The sequence below is a fragment of the Pyxicephalus adspersus genome, chromosome 1, assembly GCF_032062135.1.
Source record: "Pyxicephalus adspersus chromosome 1, UCB_Pads_2.0, whole genome shotgun sequence".
NCBI classification, from domain to species: domain Eukaryota; kingdom Metazoa; phylum Chordata; class Amphibia; order Anura; family Pyxicephalidae; genus Pyxicephalus; species Pyxicephalus adspersus.
The window spans coordinates 167,711,114-167,730,511 of NC_092858.1; the positions used below are offsets into that span (position 1 = coordinate 167,711,114).

Here is a 19,398-nt window from a genome sequence, read left to right on the forward strand (position 1 = left end):
GTTCCCCATGACAGCCAATTTTCTGCACTTCTCATACTTTCCCTGCACGTCCTTGATGCCCTGTTCATCAGCTGGAGCAGCAAGGTATAGATCACATGTGAGCTCTATGTTGGAGCTTACACAAAGCTAATGACCTTCCACCAGTTATTAAATTACAGATCTGGAGATTGGGCATTCAGCAAACCAAGCATATCATCATGGAAGAGAAGATTAGATGCTTCTCCTTACCCATTGGTTCTGGATATTTCCAGCTGCTTTAGCAGTCAAATGAAGACCAATGTAAGCAAATAGGAGAGTCTCATTAAGAGAACCTGTCAGTTTGTCTTTGGGTACAGTGTCAGATTTGAAACCTATATTAGGAGTAGTTTTGATAGACAACACATTTTGAGTTAATAATAAATCACTCCTTGCTCCCTTTCACCAGATTCAACATTAGGAAAAAAATTGAAATAAGGGCCATCTGCCACCCCAGGCCCACATCCATGCCCCATTTCCACAAACTGGACCTTCTATGGTCACCTTTTGCTTAGAAGGATGTCAGATTGCCAACACTATTACAAACACAAAGAATGAAAAGACAACCTGAGGTTTCATGGTAAGGCGGAATGAGCGGCTTGCGTTGTCGCTGTCACGTAAGTAGATGGAGAGATCCGGGAAGTACAACCATGGCTCCTCAGTTTTCTCCCAACATGCCAGCTGCAATCCCGTCCAGAATTCAGTGTTGAAGTTCTGAATCTGCAGGACAGAGAGATTTGAGTTAAGTCTGGAAAAACAACACTTAGTGAATGATAGGAAATCTAGACAAAAGAACTCTGCATTGAATTGAAAGAATGGTTATGGTTCAAGCTGAACTCCAGACTGATATTAAAATGAAATGAAGGCAGCTTAGCAATGATTGGAACGGGGATGTCAAACTCAAATACACAGTGGGCTAAAATTAAAAACTTAGACAGTCGTGGGCCAAACTTGAAACTGAAATAGCACCGCTACTACAATTCCCTGCGTCTATAAACAGTCCAATGCGGGGCCACGCATAGGCAGAGAGGCTGCTGGTCTATAGACGCAAGTGATGCCATGAATTGTAGTAGCAGCGGGCCAGCTGCAATTCATATTTAGGATTCCTTTGGGGGCCACAAAAAAAGGACGTTGCGCGCCAGAGTTTGACCCCTTGGATTGGAGCATTGGTAAATGTATGAAGCAGTAAATCGGACCTGGTATCAGTCACTTGTAATCTCTGTACTGCTGGGTTGGAGTGTAGAAAGAAGAACGGATTGGCTTTTTGTGCCCCTTCTTCCTCTTTATACACCCCAACCCAGCAGTAAAGAGATTACAAATGACTGATACCAGGTGAGATTCACTGCTTTATACATTTATTGGTGCTTTAATCAATACAAAGCATACTTTTTTAAATTATCCTATTAAAAAATCCTTGGTTATTGACACCTGTCCTAGAACTGTCTGCAATAAAAGTTCTGCCTGTTTTGGTGGGATTTACTAATTTCACATTGTGTCTTTAGGACGGGAATGGAAATTTACCTAGCATGAGGGCAGAAAGCAAAAAGTTTCCCAAACCTAAAATAATTCAATTAACCCCTTTGCTTTCTCCAGCTAAAATGTTTTTTATAATAGTTTTGTATAAACACAGACTACTCCACCTTCTTTAACCAGTGTAACAATTTGTTTGAATAATTCAACTGTGAGTTTGTATCCTGGAGCAAATCTCTAGTACAGATAGTCCCCAGGTTACATACATGCATATAGGGACAGTAGGTTTGTTCTTAAGTTGAATTTGTATGTAAGTCGGAACAGGTATGTTATTTTAATAAATGCAATTAGGACAGATGTTTGTCTTAACATATTATTAGGCAGTGTGGTGTCAGTTACTGTATAAAATCCTCACTGTGAGCTAATCACAAACAAAGCAAAAAATATAGCAAAAAAAAATGGAGCCTAGACATTAACTTCTGGAGCAAGCTCTGCTTTGATATGCATAAAGCAACTACTGCAAAGTTTGTCTTGGTCATTAAAGAGTTACAAGAACTTGCAGAAGAGCTCAGTCTCAGCTGTTTAGCAAAATATTTCTTCTGCAAGTCATGCAAACCGCCCCCCTCCAAGCTTCTGTCCTGCATAGGAGGGAACAGGAAAGCCAATTCGTATCTAGGAGTCGTCCGTATGTTGGATGTCCTTAACCTGGGGACTACCTGTACACTAGAATGAATTCATCTGCTCTTTTTTTCTGATTTAGTGTCTTAGGCTGCAAAACCTTTGATTTGAAGGGGCCCATGATAAATTGTGCTACCGCACAAGGGACCCTTATCACCCAACAGAGGCCCCAAGTCAATTTTGCACAGGGGCCCATTGTTTTCTTTGGTCACTACTGATTCACCCTATTTGTTAACTCTCACTTTGCACAGTGAACACCTCCACTCTTTTAGTATATCAGCCCCATTATGTCCTTTATTTCCCTTCTTGCATATGTTGAGAAAAATAATAATAATAATTGCATGTTTTCCACTGACAGTGACGTGTCCGGATCAGTGGCTGCGTTTGGCGCTTTCATGTTTTGTTTGCTTAAATGTTCAGTACATTTTCTATCAGACACATCGGATACAGCAGGTACTGGAAAATTCTACAGAAATTATTTGCATTTTCATAACTTAGAGCTAGATTCTATCTTTTTTTTTCATTTAGAAGAATAATAATACTAAGTTTTATTTTTTGAGTTCTAAAAAATAAAATGCCAAAATCTACAATATGGCTAATATGATTACCAGCCTAAATTTTTATTTTTCATGCAATCACTTCTTACATAATGTCACTGAGGTTGCTTGGAGTTCCTCAAAGTCATCTTTGATGATGTCTGCATATTTGTGGGGGCAAAGCCATCCCGGAGGGTCAGCTGCATGACATGGATAGGTATTCCAGCCACAAATATAAGGGAGCATTCTTTTTATTGGCCACTTTTGTGTGTTTTTACCCATTCTGAGCCTCAACATGGTATTATGAGGCCTTCACCTGAAACCTCAACATAATTTTAGGGTTCCTTAAGTGTAAAAAGTTTGAGACAGGCTGCCCCAAGGGGTTTAAAATTAACCATTTAAGATACATTCTTTAATTCTCAGTTTAATAGCTGAGCTTCTAATCTGTGCCCCAGAGCTGCAGACTATAGTTATTGAAGGACTGATTGCTGTTGCAGCATTTATGCATGTTACATTAAAAAAAAAAATACTTTGTAACTAGTTGCACCCATCCAGCAGCTGAATACAATGTATCATTTGTTTTTACACAAAGTGTTATATTTGTTCCCCTTCAATTTTTTTCTCATACTTCCATTTTTTTCTGTGGTTTGCTTGGTTAAGGCATCAGAAGCACATTGAATGCAATATAAATTCATAAAACAAAAGCACTGTAATTTATATTTGTAGAGTTTTGCCAAGCTGCAGTGTGTTAACTGATTTAAAAATCTGCACAGCTTGTGTACAGAAAATCGGCCCAGATACAGTGATGTCATCCTCTACCTTTTCATGATTGGCCGTTAAGAAAGCTTTTCATCATTTTTGGCTCCTGCATGTTTCTCCTGAGAAAGGTAAGTTGGTGGTGGATAGGGCAACTTCTTTTTTTAGCGACCCAAAACCATTTTATGAAACTGGAAATGAATAGCCTATTAAAAGACAACTTAAAACTCACTTTTGCTGCAATATATCACTAGAGACCTTTTTTATTATTAAGCACATCAGCAAATAAACTAAATGGCTTCTTGTGCCCCTTCTTTATACACTCCAACCCAGCAGAACAGGGATTGCAAATGACTGATACACTGCTTGCATTTATTTGTTGATGCTTTAAACATTACAAAGCTGCATTCATTTCATTTTAGAGGTAGTCCCAGGGTTAAGGACATCCAACATACCGACGACTCCTAGATATAAACGGGCCTTCCCTGCATGCTCGTGTGCAGGACGGATGCTTGATGGGGGGAGGGGAGTGGTTTTGCACGACTTGCAGAAGAAATCTTTTGCTAAACACAGCTGAGGTTCTGGGTAATCTTAAGGACCGAGCTCTGCTGCAGCCTCCTGTAACTCTTTAATGACAAGCACAAACTCTACTGTAGCTGTTTTCTGCACCCCGAGAAAATCTAAGACTTTAGATACTGATTTTCCCAGGTTTGGTGGTGTGAGCACTGTACTGCTCAATGTTCTCCTTGCTGGAAAGGAAGCTATACCTGAGGACCTGCATTGCAAGGATCTCCGTGCTTTTTCAATCATTCTGTAAATCTGTGTTTCTTCCATCTCTTTTGATGACTAAAATAAAAAACCTCACCAGTCACCAAGAGGGAAGCAAACCCTCACTCCTCTATTATGACAGCCACATATAATCTCAGTGTAAAACAAGGCATGATAATCAGTAACGGGGATCAGAAGCAAGGTGACCACAGGGAATAATGAAGACTATTCCTTTGCCCTCTGTCTGCCTTCTTTTCTTTAATCAAATAATTTTTATTGTGAAAAAACATCAAGGTTCATACAATCGTACAGTATGGTTTGAAGTTATACAACCAAAAATACATGTAAAGTGCAATAATAAAACCATAAACAGGATTGTGTATAACCAAATGGAACTTGAGTATTTTCATTTTTCTGTTTTTTTTATAAAACAAAGGAAGGGAATATAGGAAGGAGGGAGAGAAAGGAGGGGGGCAAATCCGACCAGTTACATAAATCTACTCACATTCAATACAATACCCACAAAAAGTACAAAAGTATACTGCTTAGTTAGCAGAGGCATATAGTGAAGGGGGCTACAACAGCCCATTATATTCCACTGATGTAGAGAAATGTATCAAGTGGTACAATCAGGGCAAGTTAGTCCGCTCTCTTGGAACCTGCGCATATCATATCTTCCGTATGATAGATATCAGTTATCCTTCTCAACCAGTGACTTACAGTCGGGGGTTGAGAGGTTCACACGCTTTAGCAGCGTTCAATAGATGTCTCAAAAGGGAATTCTTGCGCGAGAAGTCAGACATGAAGAAGAGCCAGGGCTGGTTTTGCTTTGATATCAACATCCGTAAGTTTAGGGATAATTTCAGCCTCTGAGTACCAAAAAGACTGCAATTTGGGGCACTCCCAAAAAAATTTGCAGCAGCGTGCCCCGAGTTATACCACATCTCCAGCAAATGCCGTCAGTATGTGGAAAGAGCTTGGCAAGCCGATCAGGTGTCTTGTACCAGCAGGTAGCCAGATTGTAGTAAGTCTTCTGATATCTATTTCATATATGTCGGTAAGTGGGCCCATTCCCTGCTGTGGAAGAAGTGCATAGCTCTGTAAACTCCACGTCTACGCCAGGAACTAAATATCAGGTCGGAGAGTCCAGGAGGAAACTCCAGGTTGCCCAAGATCGGTGAGAGAGGCGAGGGATATGTAACTACTCTCTGGGTGGTAAAAAAGCAGCCTTAACAGACACCGGTGCCCACACCAGTGAGTCAATAGGGGTTTCGGAACATGCATCTTCCAATTCTACCCATCGTTTGGATTTAGCGTTTGCGCCCCAATCCAGTAGTCTGGACAAGTGTACAGCTTGGTGATAAAGTATGGGATCTGGGAACGCCAGCCCACCTCTAGCTTTAGGGAGTCTCAGTATTGACATTTTGATTCTTGGGGTACCGGAATGCCAAATGAACTTCATGAAATCTGAGCGAAACTTTTGCAGTATAAAATTTGGAACCCGTATCGAGAGGGCCTGTAGTATATACAGTAGCCTGGGCATAACATTCATTTTTAACACATTACACCCACCGAGTACAACCGTACCTTTAACAATCTCAGACAACAGTGTAAGCACATGTTCAAGCGGAGACAATTGATCAGTATTTGGGAGGTATACATTTAAAAAAGTAAAACATTTGTTCCTTCACTTTGCCTTGACCTGCAGTTCTGATCAATGGGCAACCTCCAGTTTTATTCTGTCTACAGACATGTAAAAATAGTAAAGGGTTAATCCTATCCATGAAAACATTTCCAAGGGGCTCAATAGCACATGGTTTGTAAATAGACATTTAGAGTTATTTTACCAACCTTGTAACATTTACCCAAAGGTCATTCTTGCCATTAATTTGATGTTTCATACTGTGGTTACTGTATTTGACATTTGTGGAAGATTCCTAGAACAGGAGATATTCACATTGCATTCCATCACAAATCCCAAAACTAAAAGGATTTTATCTTATCATAGGATAGTGATTGGAGCCATAGAAATGAATTCTTTACATGGCGACATCTCATGGAAGAATAAAAGCTCTTTCTTGCCCAAGGAACCAGATAAAAAACAAAATAATGCTGAACATCATCTAAATGGCCTGAAGGAGGTATGGGTGGTGCATTGGTTAATGTCTGAACATACTGCTTAACCTTTCCAAAAATAAAGCCATCACTTTCCATTTTAGTTGGCTCATGTAATAAAATGCACATTGGACTTTCTGAAAACAATGAATGCAATATTGATGCATAAAATACTTCTGGTATTGACCAAATCTATATTTCTGGAAACAATTTGCGCTGGTAAAAACGGGAAAATCTAAAGCAATCAAAATTGTCCATAGGCAGCCATTTAAAAGAAGTTACTGGTCATCAATTTAGTGGTATCAGTGCATGATAGCCCTATGGTGCAATCGCCATGCATGCACATTTGTGTTCCTATGGAAATGGAAAGTGGCCAAAGGGTTTTTGCACTCTTTTATCAAACTTAATTTATACTTTAACTTTATTGGTACTACAAAAGGCTAAAAAGCAGATGATGTGATAGCACAATGTGGGAATTGCTTAAAAAAACATCCAACAGCTGTCAAGGTTTGAAACCTATGAACCTGGATATAGGGGGAGTGAGCTTTCTTTGCTTGATCCAAAAGGCAAATTTAAGAAAGCCCAACTAAAAGCATTTTGCTCCCCTCTGTAAGGTTGCGGCGCTGCCCCCCTTAATCCTCGTATGCCTAGGGGATCAAGAATGAATAGGAGTGCAGAGCCCTCCGGGATACCTACCTCACACATCCCGGGAGGCTCTTGGGTGCTCCTCGGGCATGCACAGAAGGAGCCCTCTCCTGAATAAGGAAAATAATTTCCATATGCAAGCAGCAGTGAGATCGGCAAGTTTTTTCCCAATCCACGTCACCTGATCTCCCGCCTGCACAGTGCAAGATCGGGTGATGTAGGAAAAAGAACCCGGAATAAGCAGATGGAAGAAACCTTCGGACAAACAGACTGATCTGCGGGATTGAAGGTAAGTGTGAAATTATTGTTTTGGGTTGGTTTTGGGTTTACTTCCTCTTGAAGGCCAGTTATGAATGACACCAAAAACTATTTTACCACTTCCCCAGGATTGAAGTCCTTACTATGCACAGAGCGGCTGTTACTTGATGATGATTTTTGGGGTAAAATATTACTGGCCTAAAGTCTGGTTGGAAGTTTCTAAATTTTAATTTTGGATGTACTTACAAGACTGCCGCCATTGACTCCAGCCCCAGTCGTGGGCAGGCCAGCCCCGCACATCTGCATGGAGAAAATGTTCGGGATATTCGCCTGCTCTACCAGGGAATCGAAGAACGTTTCCACAGAGCTTGATGGCTGCAAGAAAAAAAATCTTATACAATAATTACAGCAATAATTTATTGGCTATAAACTGCCCTCATTTTTTATTTTACCCATTGTTTACAATTTTATCTTTTTGTTGCGTTGCATAAAGCAAAAGCAAAACAAAAGGTTTTCATTTTATGGATTGTAAATATCTGCCATACTTTGTGCCAGAAGGGTCATTTTTGGTATCACTATAAATAAAGTTTCAAAATCTGCACTGGTTCAATTTATCAAAAAATTATTTTTATTTCATAAACTTATAAAGATAAAAATCCTTTTTTTTCTTTACTTTAACAACTGCGGACTTTGAAACTTAAGTTTTAGCAAGATTAAACATGACCTTTTGGATGACAAAAAGGATTTATGGATGATCTCACATTTTCAACAAGTACAGAAAATACCTGCTGAAGTCAGAAATGCTTCATCTTTTTCTTGTCCTGAGAGATTGAAGCAAAAATTGATTTTCTGCAAAATTTCCCCCTCGCCCACTATTGTGGGAAGGTAACAATGGCAGACATGTTCAAAGCTTAACCTGGGTAACAACCATGGCTCCCCGATAGAGGAGAAAGGAAGTGAGACAGTAACTGTGTTATTTAAGGTTATACCAATATTAGTAAAGAAATAAAAAAAACACACCTAAGTACTGGTAGAATGTAATATGCTTTTGGATTTCTATACGCCTAAAAACATTGAACAGATCTAACTTGATATAAAAAAAAAAAAAACACACACACCTGTTCCTCCTGCCTAAAAAATTTATTAGGCTCCTATTAGATCCTGACATCCCAGGTAATGAAACAAGGGTATCAGCCCTACCTGCGTTTTTCATGTGGACTTAATACAGAGCACCTTCCTTTATGTAATGAAGGTGAGAAAAGGAGGAGATATGTAGTCCTTACACACCTCCTGGAACAAGAACCACTGAAGCCACGACATCTAAGTATTATTCGATTTACATTTATTTTGTTCTATGTTTTAGGAACACTAAATAGATTTTGGTAGGAAGGGGGACAAATGAAAATCATGGTTAAAAATGGAGTTTTCCAGGATGGCTCAGTGGCTGGCATATGACTCTCTGTAAGGATATCAGCAACCCAATTTTCTCCACACCAACAAAAATATGCAGTTAGGTTAAAGCAAACCTACAACACAATTTTTACTTTATACTAAAGGGTAGATGACCCTCTTATATATAGCGAAAGTTACTTTTTTAATTTTTTTTTTTTTCAATCCTAACACTAATCCAGCCTGGACACAAAGTCGTTCTCTTGTATGTTCACCTGGTCCTGCCCTAGAAACCTTTATGGACTTACTCATCCAGAAAAACCTGATCTAACATTTTAAAGTTTGTAAGAATAGACATTGTTGACATTGTTGGCAAAGCACTACAGGAAATACAGGCAGAATATTCTGTAAATTACATAGCCTCATAAAACAAATTCCCATGCCTAAGGCAAAAAATTGTCAGCCATGAATATGATAAAAAGGTAATAAAGATTTAGCTTTTGCATGGCCCTTCATTGCGCTTTATACAATATGGAAAAGGGTTCTGTAAACTTTTCAAGCAGGAGCAAAGACAGAATTTTTAGAAGTCTAAAAAAATACAACAGAGACGCAAGAGTCCCCCAAAGCTGGCATCTTCCAAGTCAAACCCTACACTTATGGACAACAAGGAAAAAGGATACCAATACATAATAAAATAAATCTAAAATATTGGACACATCTTTATTAGATCACGTACCTCTCTGCAGTCCAGGTTCAGGTTCATCCCACCAACTTCAAACTTAAGAACTTCCACTTGATAATACCATTCCTCTGTGATGGGGGTGTACCAGATATCCCCCGTGTACAGCACTGGTTCTATCCCACCCATAACCTGAAATAGAAAAAAAAAAAGCCTAATAAAGTGGATCTAAATTCAAAAAGAAGATTTCAGGAGCACCTTGAAATGTCAAATCAGAAAAATGCCTTGTCCTAAATGTTTCTGAATAATAGCAGTATATGGCTGATGCCTAGACAATGCTTTGCCCTGGTCCTCATGGGTTAGTATTCTACCCAGGATTTTTTTAAGCCTACAGAAGCTGTAAGCAGATGACAACCCCTGTATTGTAACTCAACTGTTCAGTAAGCATCTAAAAACAGGAGGGTAAATAGGGGCTGGGGAGAATACTGTAGCTGTTTTCTGCACACCGAGAAAATCTAAGACTTTAGATACTGATTTTCCCAGGTTTGGTGGTGTGAGCACTGTACTGCTCAATGTTCTCCTTGCTGGAAAGGAAGCTATACCTGAGGACCTGCATTGCAAGGATCTCCGTGCTAATACATGTAAAGTACAATAATAAAACCATAAACAGGATTGTGTATAACCAAATGGAACTTGAGTATTTTCATTTTTCTGTTTTTTGTAAAACAAAGAAAGGGAATATAGAAAGGAGGGAGAGAAAAAGGAGGGGAGCAAATCCGATCAGTTACGTAAATCTACTCACATTCAATACAATACCCACCAAAAGTACAAAAGTATACTGTTTAGTTAGCAGAGGCATGTAGTGAAGGGGGCTACAACAGCCCATTATATTCCACTTATGTAGAGAAATATATCCAGTGGTACCAAGTCTGGGCAAGTTTGTCCCCTCTCTTAGAATCCGTGGATATCATATCTTCCGTATAATCCTTCTCAACCAGTGACTTACAGTCGGGGGAGGGGAGGTATACACGCTTCAGCAGCGTTCAATAGATGTCTCAAAAGGGAATTCGTGCTCGAGATGTCAGAGACATGAAGAAGCGCCAGGGCTGGTTTGGCTTTGATATCAACATCAACAAGTTTAAGGATAATTTCAGCCTCTGAGTTCCAAAAAACTGCAATTTGGGGCACTCCCAAAAAATATGCAGCAACGTAACGTGCCCCTGAGCTATACCACATCTGCAAATGCCGTCAGTGGAAAGAGCGTGGCAAGCCGATCAGGTGTCTTGTACCAGCGGGTAGCCAGCTTGTTAAGTCTCCGGATATCTATTTCATATAGATGTCTTATGACAAAAGTGCAACATCATGTCTTTGTTCCTCTGAGAAGTGCGTGTTTAGTTTAGCCTCCCACTTAGGCACAAATGCAGGGGATTTAGGGGCATCTATGGTTAGCAACGTCTGGTATGCATATGAAAGTGTGTGGGAGCGTTTGGAAATACCCAAAGACTCAATAGGCAATAAGGATTGGGCGAATAAACAAGCCCTTGGAAGGGAGCACAACACATGAGAGTTTTATATGCCTCCAGGGGGACAATGATGGCAGCTCATTATCGGATTGCAAGGTCGGTAAGTGGGCCCAATCCCCGCTGTGGAGGAAGTAAACTCCAAACTCTGTAAACTCCAAGTCTACGCCAGGAACGAAATATGAGGTTGGAAAAGTCCAGGAGGAAACTCCGGGTTGCCCAAGATCGGTGAGAGAGGCGAGGGATGTAACTACTCTCTGGGTGGTAAAAAATGTGGAAACTTTTCTTAGTGTCTCGCCAATCGGAGCATGTCTGGACATAGCGGCCTTAACAGACACCGGGGGGCCCACACCAGTGAGTCAATTGGGGTTTCAGAACATGCATCTTCCAACTCTACCCATAGTTTGGATTTAGCATTTGCGCCCCAATCCAGTAGTGTGGACAAGTGTACAGCTTGGTGATAAAGTATGGGATCTGGGAACGCCAGCCCACCTCTAGCTTTAGGGAGTCTCAGTATTGACATTTTGATTCTTGGGGTACCAGAATGCCAAATGAACTTTATGAATTCTGAGCGAAACTTTTGCAGTATAAAATTTGGAACCCCTATCGAGAGGGCCAGTAGTATATACAGTAGCCTGGGCATAACATTCATTTTTAACACTGAGTACAACCATACCTTTAACAATCTCAGACAACAGTGTAAGCACATGTTCAAGCGGAGACAATTGATCAGTATTTGGGAGGTATACATTTAAAAAAGTAAAACATTTGTTCCTTCACTTTGCCTTGACCTGCAGTTCTGATCAATGGGCAACCTCCAGTTTTATTCTGTCTACAGACATGTAAAAATAGTAAAGGGTTAATCCTATCCATGAAAACATTTCCAAGGGGCTCAATAGCACATGGTTTGTAAATAGACATTTAGAGTTATTTTACCAACCTTGTAACATTTACCTAAAGGTCATTCTTGTCATTAATTTGATGTTTCATACTGTGGTTACTGTATTTGACATTTGTGGACGATTCCTAGAACAGGAGATATTCACATTGCATTCCATCACAAATCCCAAAACTAAAAGGATTTAATCTTATCATAGGATAGTGATTGGAGCCATAGAAATGATTTCTTTACATGGCGACATCTCATGGAATAATAAAAGCTCTTTCATGCCCAAGGAACCAGATAAAAGACAAAATAATGCTGAACATCATCTAAATGGCCTGGAGGAGGTATGGGTGGTGTATTGGGTAATATCTGAACATACTGCTTAACCTTTCAACAATAAAGCCATCACTTTCCATTTTATTTTGCTCATGTATTAAAATGCACATTGGATTTTCTGAAAACAATGAATGCAATATTGATGCATCAGATACTTATGGTATTGATCAAATCTATATTTCTGGAAACAATTTGCCCTGGTAAAAATGGGAAAATCTAAAGCAATCAAAATTGTCCATAGGCAGCCATTTAAAAGAAGTTACTGGTCAACAATTTAGTGGTATTAGTGCATGATAGCACTATGGTGCAATCGCCATGCATGCACATTTGTGTTCTTATGGAAATGGAAAGTGGCCAAAGGGTTTTTTTTTTTTTATATTTAACTTTATTTATACATTAATTTTATTGGTACAACAAGGGGGCTAAAAAGCAGATGATGTGATAGCACAGTGGAGGAATTCTTAAAAAGACATCCAAGAGCTGTCAGGGTTTGAAACCTACGAACCTGGATATAGGGGAGTGAGCTTTCTTTGCTTAATCCAATTAAGAAAGCCCAACTAAAGCATTGTGCTCCCCTCCTCTGTAAGGTTGGCTGTATGTTATACTCATCTTTTCTGTGGACCTAAAGCGTACTGAAACTCAGAATTTTCACTTTACATGAAAAGATAGACAACCCTTTTATTTAACATAAAAATTTTGTTTGTTAGTGTTTTTTTTTTTTTTAAGTGCAGTACTGCCCCCCTTAATTCTCATTTGCCTAGGCAATCCAGAATGAATGGGAGTGCAGAGCCTTCCGGGATACCTACGTCACGCATTCCGGGTGGCTCTTGGGTGCTCCTCGGGCATGCGCAGAATGAGCCCTTTCATCAATAGGGAAAAAAATTGCCGATCTCATGCATGCGCAGTGAGATCGGCAAGTTTTTTCCCAGTCCACGTCACCTGATCTCCCGCCTGCACAGTGCAAGACTGATCTGCGAGTTTGAAGGCAAGTGTGAATTTATTGTTTTGGGTTCGTTTTGGGTTTACTTCTTCTTTAGGGCCAGTTAAGAATGACACCAAACCACCAGACCAAAAAGTTTTTACCTCTTCTCCAGGATTGAAGTCCTTACTATGCACAGAGCGGCTGTTACTTGATGATGATTTTTGGGGTCATTTATGACTGGCCTAAAGTCTAGTTTCCTAAATTTTCATTTTGGATGTACTTACAAGACTGCCGCCATTGACTCCAGCCCCAGTCGTGGGCAGGCCGGCCCCGCACATCTGCATGGAGAAAATGTTCGGGATATTCGCCTGCTTTACCAGGGAATCGAAAAACGTTTCCACAGAGCTTGATGGCTGCAAGAAAAAATATTTTATACAATAATTACAGCAATAATTTATTAGCTATAAACTGCCCTCATTTTGTATTTTACCCATTGTTTACAATTTTATCTGTTTGTTGCGTTGCATAAAGCAAAAGCAGAACAAAAGGTTTTCATTTTATGGATTGTAAATCTCTGCCAAACTTTGTGCCAGAAGGGTCATTTTTGGTATCACTATAAATAAAGTTTCAAAATCTGCACTGGTTCAATTTATCAAAAAATTATTTTTATTTCTTAAACCTTTAAACATAAAAATGCTTTTTTTTTCTTTAGTTTAACAACTGCGAAACCTAATTTTTAGCGAGATTAAACATGACCTTTTGGATGACAAAAAGGAATTAAGGATGATCTCAAGATGAGAAAAGGAGGAGATACGTAGTCCTTACACACCTCCTGTTCTTGGATGACTACATGGCTTCTCCATAGGTACAGTGCAGTGGGCGAGCAAGGTCAGGTTAGAACAAGAAGCCAAGACATCTAAGTATTATTGGATTTACATTTATTTTGTTCTATGTTTTAGGAACACACTAAATAGATTTTGGTAGGAAGGGGGACAAATGAACATCATGGTTAAAAATGGAGTTTTCCAGGATGGCTCAGTGGCTGGCATATGACTCTCTGTAAGGATATCAGCAACCCGATTTTCTCCACACCAACAAAAATATGCAGTTAGGTTAAAGCAAACCTACAACACAATTTTTACTTTATATTAAAAGGAAGATAACCCTCTTATATATAGCAAAAGTTACTTTTTTTATTTATTTTTTTTGGGGGGATCCCCCCTTTTTGATTTTTGCCATGGTGGTAAAAAAAATAATAGGAGCGCAGAGCCTCCTTGGATACATATGGGCATACAGAGAAGGGGGCTTTTCCCCAAAATAAAAAAAAGTGCCAGTTCTGTTTCCCCAAGCAATCCAATCACTTTTTTGTATTGGCATTTGTAGCAGGAATGGTGAGGTTTTCTGTTTTTTTCTCTGGAGAGCCACCCAAGAGGTAATCTTTTTAGCAAGTCAAAAACAAAAACATGGAATACTGAATATATGTGTTGTGGATATACGGGTGGATTTGTGTAGTTTGCGCCCTTGCGAACATCTTGTGTCCTCCTTCCCACACTAGGTTGGGGTGGTTGTGACCTGATAAGTAGAAAGTTGTGGCTGTTATGCCCTGATGGGTCATGAGAAAGAAAGCAGCTGGTAATATACAAAATATATTCTCATTCTGACAATACAAGTTTTTTCATATTATAATGTACCAAGGAGGTTTGGTCAAAATGAGGTAGCAATGGTCATGTAACGAGTTGATTGGTTGAGATCATTGTATAATTCTTAACTCCAGATATCATAGAATTGAGTGCTGACGCTGATATTTCCTGGATATATGTAAAGAAATGCCAGCTTCTTCCTGCCGGACTCTTCCCAGTTATATGATATAGAAATGGGCCCTCCCTGGGGTAAATGAGTCGCGTGTCTTGCTGTTGGAATGGTTGCTGTTTTGAACCATTGTACACATCCAATAAACTACTACTTTTTAATTAAGCAGTGCCTGAGTGCTTTGTGTCATTCTTTAACCCTTCCTGACACCTTATTACAGCATTAGGAACAGAAGGTAAAATAGCCCCATGCATACTAGACTTTACACTCCTTTGTACTAAGGATGACGGAGCGAGGAGATTATTGTGTGGGTGGAAAGAGGGCGTCTGATGTATTCCTAGGGACGCAGATAAGCATTTCAGATAAATGACTTCACATATGTAGCTGTTGTGTTGACTTTGGGTGTGCTGAGCTATCCTGACTTAAAAAACAAACAAACATAGGTAAATTGACCTATTACTTAGAAACCCAGCACAGGATCACACTGAAGGCTTGGCTCTATCCATGGCTGCTCAACAGGGCTGATCAGAGGTTGACACCAAGTTGTCCGAGTTTCCCTAACACAAGCTTTGTATGGCAGTACAATGAATGTGTGATGTCCTGATGCCCTCATTTATAAGAATGACGACAAACCAAGTTCCAGGTCCAAATACAAACCAAAATCTCACCTTGGCCAAGGTGCTGTAGGCCATTCCCAGAATCCCTTGCCATTTGATCTGTGGCATGAAGAAACTCTCAGACTCCAAAATGGAAGCGATGTTGACCAAAAACGTCCCATTCACTCCTTTTGGGACGCTGATGACATCTTTCCCGAGAACCCCCGTCCAGCTTCCCTGAGTGTAGCGGACTGTTACCTCCAGCCCAAGCGATTGGTACGTAGAGGACCTGCAAAGTGAACACAATGTAATTCTTGCAACCATGCATACAATGGGATTAGCAAAAAAAAAAATCTTAAAACTCCCAAGCAAATATTCTGACCGAGGACATACAACCTAACTTCTGATGAGGATGACTCCAACTCTCTACTACCCAACCAGGACACCACAGATTACGGTATACATGTAATAGCTGACCACATGTTCAGGTCAGCCATTACATGCCGTAATCTGTGGTGTCCTGGTTGGGTAGTAGAGAGTGGGAGTCATCCTCATCAGAAGTTGGGTTATATGTCCTAGGTCAGAATATTTGCTTGGGAGTCTACAGTCTACATGCCTACAGTCTCCGACAGTTTAGTTTAGCATTGCAAACACTGAATGTTTTATGCAGCCTTTTGGTGATATCAGGGATCCATTAAATCTGGAATGTCAGTCATGACAGCTTTGGACGTAAGTTCTTACAGACTGGGCCACCCTTCAAATGTATCACGGTATTGCTGCACTTTTGTCTTCCCTTTCTCAGTTCTGTATCTCCTACCAATTACACTGTATGATACTGTATCTATATCACCCATGTCCGTGAACTCCCCACAATTACTCAGCACCATGGATTATGCTGGCGATCATACAATCACACAATGTGATTGCAATGTTTTCTGCCAATTGTCCAACAGGGTATTATTATTATTATTATTACACAGTACTTATATAGCGCCATCATATTACGCAGTGCTGTACAAAGTCCATAGTTGTGTCACTAACTGTCCCTCAAAGGAGCTCACAATCTAATGTCCATATGTAATGTAACATAGCCATATGTCATCAATGTAGTCCAAGGTAAATTTTTGGGGGGAAGCCAATAACCTCACTGAATGTTTTTGGGATGTGGGAGGTAACCGGAGTACCCGGAAGAAACCCACGCAGACACGGGGGGAAGCTGCAAACTCCATGCAGATAGTGTCCTGGCCGAGATTCGAACCTGGGACCTAGTGCTGCAAAGGCCAGAGTGATATTTGCTGAGCCACCGTGCTGCCCACAGGGGACCTATAACAAGCGTTTCAGAAAAGTGTACACTGGCCATGGGTAAAACTGAAGTAGCCTTTTAAAATCAAAGTAACTTTTACACCTGTGAAAATGGGAGAACAATAAGATAAGTAATGTGCACTCCTCTCCTGTCGATGGCTTCCATTTTACTGAATCCAATGCTTTGTTTTGCACATGGTCTCTGTATGGAGGCTGCCATCTTGGTAGAGGCAGGGCTTTGTTTCCCTATGTCAGAGTCTCCAGCAAAGGAAACAAGGGCAGTACAGCATTGGCATCACCAAAGATTACTCCAGATCTAGGGGGACAAGGAGCCAAAGGATGCAGTACTTTAGATGTCATATTGCAGATATACTATATATTTTACCCTTATATATATGTTAAGGATCTAGGTGAAGTGGAGCCTAGGCACACTCACATACCTGAAGCCCACATTATTAAGATGAATGACCGATCAGGAACGACCAATGTTCATACCTACGGAGGAGAGCACAGAGGGGGTGACATTAGCTCATCCACTCCCCATTCAAAACAATGTTGCTGAGTGTACAGAGCTTGTTCTGTCACTGGAAGATCATGTCCTGCGACATTCCTCTGACATTCATCAGACATCTGTACGAGGCTTTACATTGCAGCACAAGCCCTAAGGATTTGTGTAATTGTGGGTTTAATTGTAAAATTGAGAATAGGGGCTAAAAGCAAAATAAATGGCCCAGTACTGAGAAGCATCCATTAGCAGTGAAGAGGATTATTTACAATGTTTATTAAAGTCAGGAAAGAAAAATAAAGAATCACTAGAAAAGCCATTAGCTTATGAAGAGGTCAGCTGTCCAGGGTCACACAATGACAACATCGGCTGGGCCAGTTCTCAGCACGTCAACCAGGATCAGCCGGCACTGTCACTACCTTCCTGGTAAACATTGCAGTTCCTATTACGTGCGTCTTCTTGCACAAGGATGTGAGGTGTGCAGAATATAAACAATCTGACAACAAACAGATCTCTGGGCTTTAGACAAAATCCTCCGATCTTATCACATTCTCAGCTTTACAGTCGGTAACCTGAAACTCCATTCTGTTATCTCACTTTCCTTCTGCTTGCTCTGAATATCGCCTGCAATGTCCTATAGCCAGGTACAGACGCTCAATTACTGTCCATTATCAATCATAATCATCTATGCACTGTATCTAGAACGCTGAAGACAACAGAGGTCGCTCATGATGGTCATTTACGGATCCGGCACAGCGGATCACCAAACCATTGGCACTACATTTTCATCCAAGACTACCCTGATTGTTCATCTTGGGTGATGGAAATCTAGAGCCTGTGCACAGCTTATTGCTCGTATGACGAATATGTAAGAGCTATTTTACCTGCCAATTAATTTATCTATTTGCTTTCACTGGACCAATTCTCCAGCACCAAATCTTTATTCCAATCACCATATTAGAAATCTTTGGATTCCAACTCCCTTTCTTTCCATATCAAAACGTAACCTGTATGGTCATGAAGTCATTACGTTCTCAAAAAATCCCCTACGGAAGCCGTATGCCGAAACGCGTCGAGGCATGGGGCAATAACCTGACCACTATTTGTTTAATAACTAGGGATTTACCTTGTATAGTTGATTGGTTCTCTACCCCATGAAACGTTAATGGGGATGACCACTCGACAATTGTATATTTCTATCACCGATAATCACAGATAGAGGTGTGGTAATGAAGGGTTGAAAAATCCTCACTTGTTTGGCTTGTCACTAAGGTGTGAAAATGCAATCAAAGTAAGCTGTTAAAGTTAATTAGCCTCTTTCATTTTAATCTGAAGCCTGTACCAACCTGATATAGGATAGCTGCATTGATTGATCCTGCAACTCATTTATCCAGAAAATAGACATTGATAGCAGTAAATGCTCTACATGTCAATACAATATTTGCATAAAGATAATGCTGAGTTGTTATAATGAATATGTAAATGTCTGTATTCAAAAGACTAATGAACTCCTGATGAAGCGGACTTTGTTCTGAGAAACGCGTCGATATATCATTAGCCTATTCATTATACAAAACTTTTGGATCTTTGTGATGTTTTTAACCAAGTTTTATGAATTATAAATTATTAAATCATTGGATTATTTCTAAATATATTCTTCGAGGTGTTAAAAAAAAATAAGCTTTAAATGTCCCAAGGCCAATGACCCAGCCAAAACAAAGTGTCTTGCAATGTTCTGTCATCGATTGTTGTTATAATTAATCACTTTAACATACAATATAACTACTCACTGCCTAAAAACTCAGCTTCTCTCATTTATTTTATCAAATTTTGTAATAATGCGTTTACCTGCCAAAGGCCTTTCATGTCCTATGTACGACTGAGCAGAAAGCTGGACTTCCCACTGCTGTGGTTAAGTATCACTTACAAGGCATGTCCCTCTCCCAACTGTCCAGTGAAAGGAGAAGCAGCAGATTCATAAACACATCATTCTATCACAGCTCTTCCCTCCAGCACATTCCTTAAAACATAACAACAGCCTGTTGGCTCCTGGTGCAGCTTCTTTCTTCAATAGTCTAAACTCTGCTGTACAAGGACTATTACAGACCTGTACTATTGTGTGCCTTTATTATATTCTTCGTAATCAATTTTAACCCTTTTGCTTCTAAAGCTTTAACCCCTCCCACCCTTTTGCACTCACATGCTCCAAATTC

The 19,398-nt window shown here is 40.0% G+C and overlaps 1 protein-coding gene across 1 annotated transcript in view; it reads right to left on the minus strand.

Moving 5' to 3' along the window:
* The window catches only part of BACE2 (beta-secretase 2), a 47,022-nt gene that overhangs the window by 10,282 nt on the left and 17,342 nt on the right, over positions 1 to 19,398 (minus strand). The window contains exons 3-7 of the mRNA XM_072420782.1: positions 15,451 to 15,667; positions 13,258 to 13,386; positions 9,337 to 9,501; positions 7,488 to 7,616; positions 583 to 822 (exon numbers count right to left, since the gene is read on the minus strand). Coding sequence (XP_072276883.1) covers positions 583 to 822; positions 7,488 to 7,616; positions 9,337 to 9,501; positions 13,258 to 13,386; positions 15,451 to 15,667 — 880 coding nt within the window. The remainder of the gene's footprint in view (positions 1 to 582; positions 823 to 7,487; positions 7,617 to 9,336; positions 9,502 to 13,257; positions 13,387 to 15,450; positions 15,668 to 19,398) is intronic.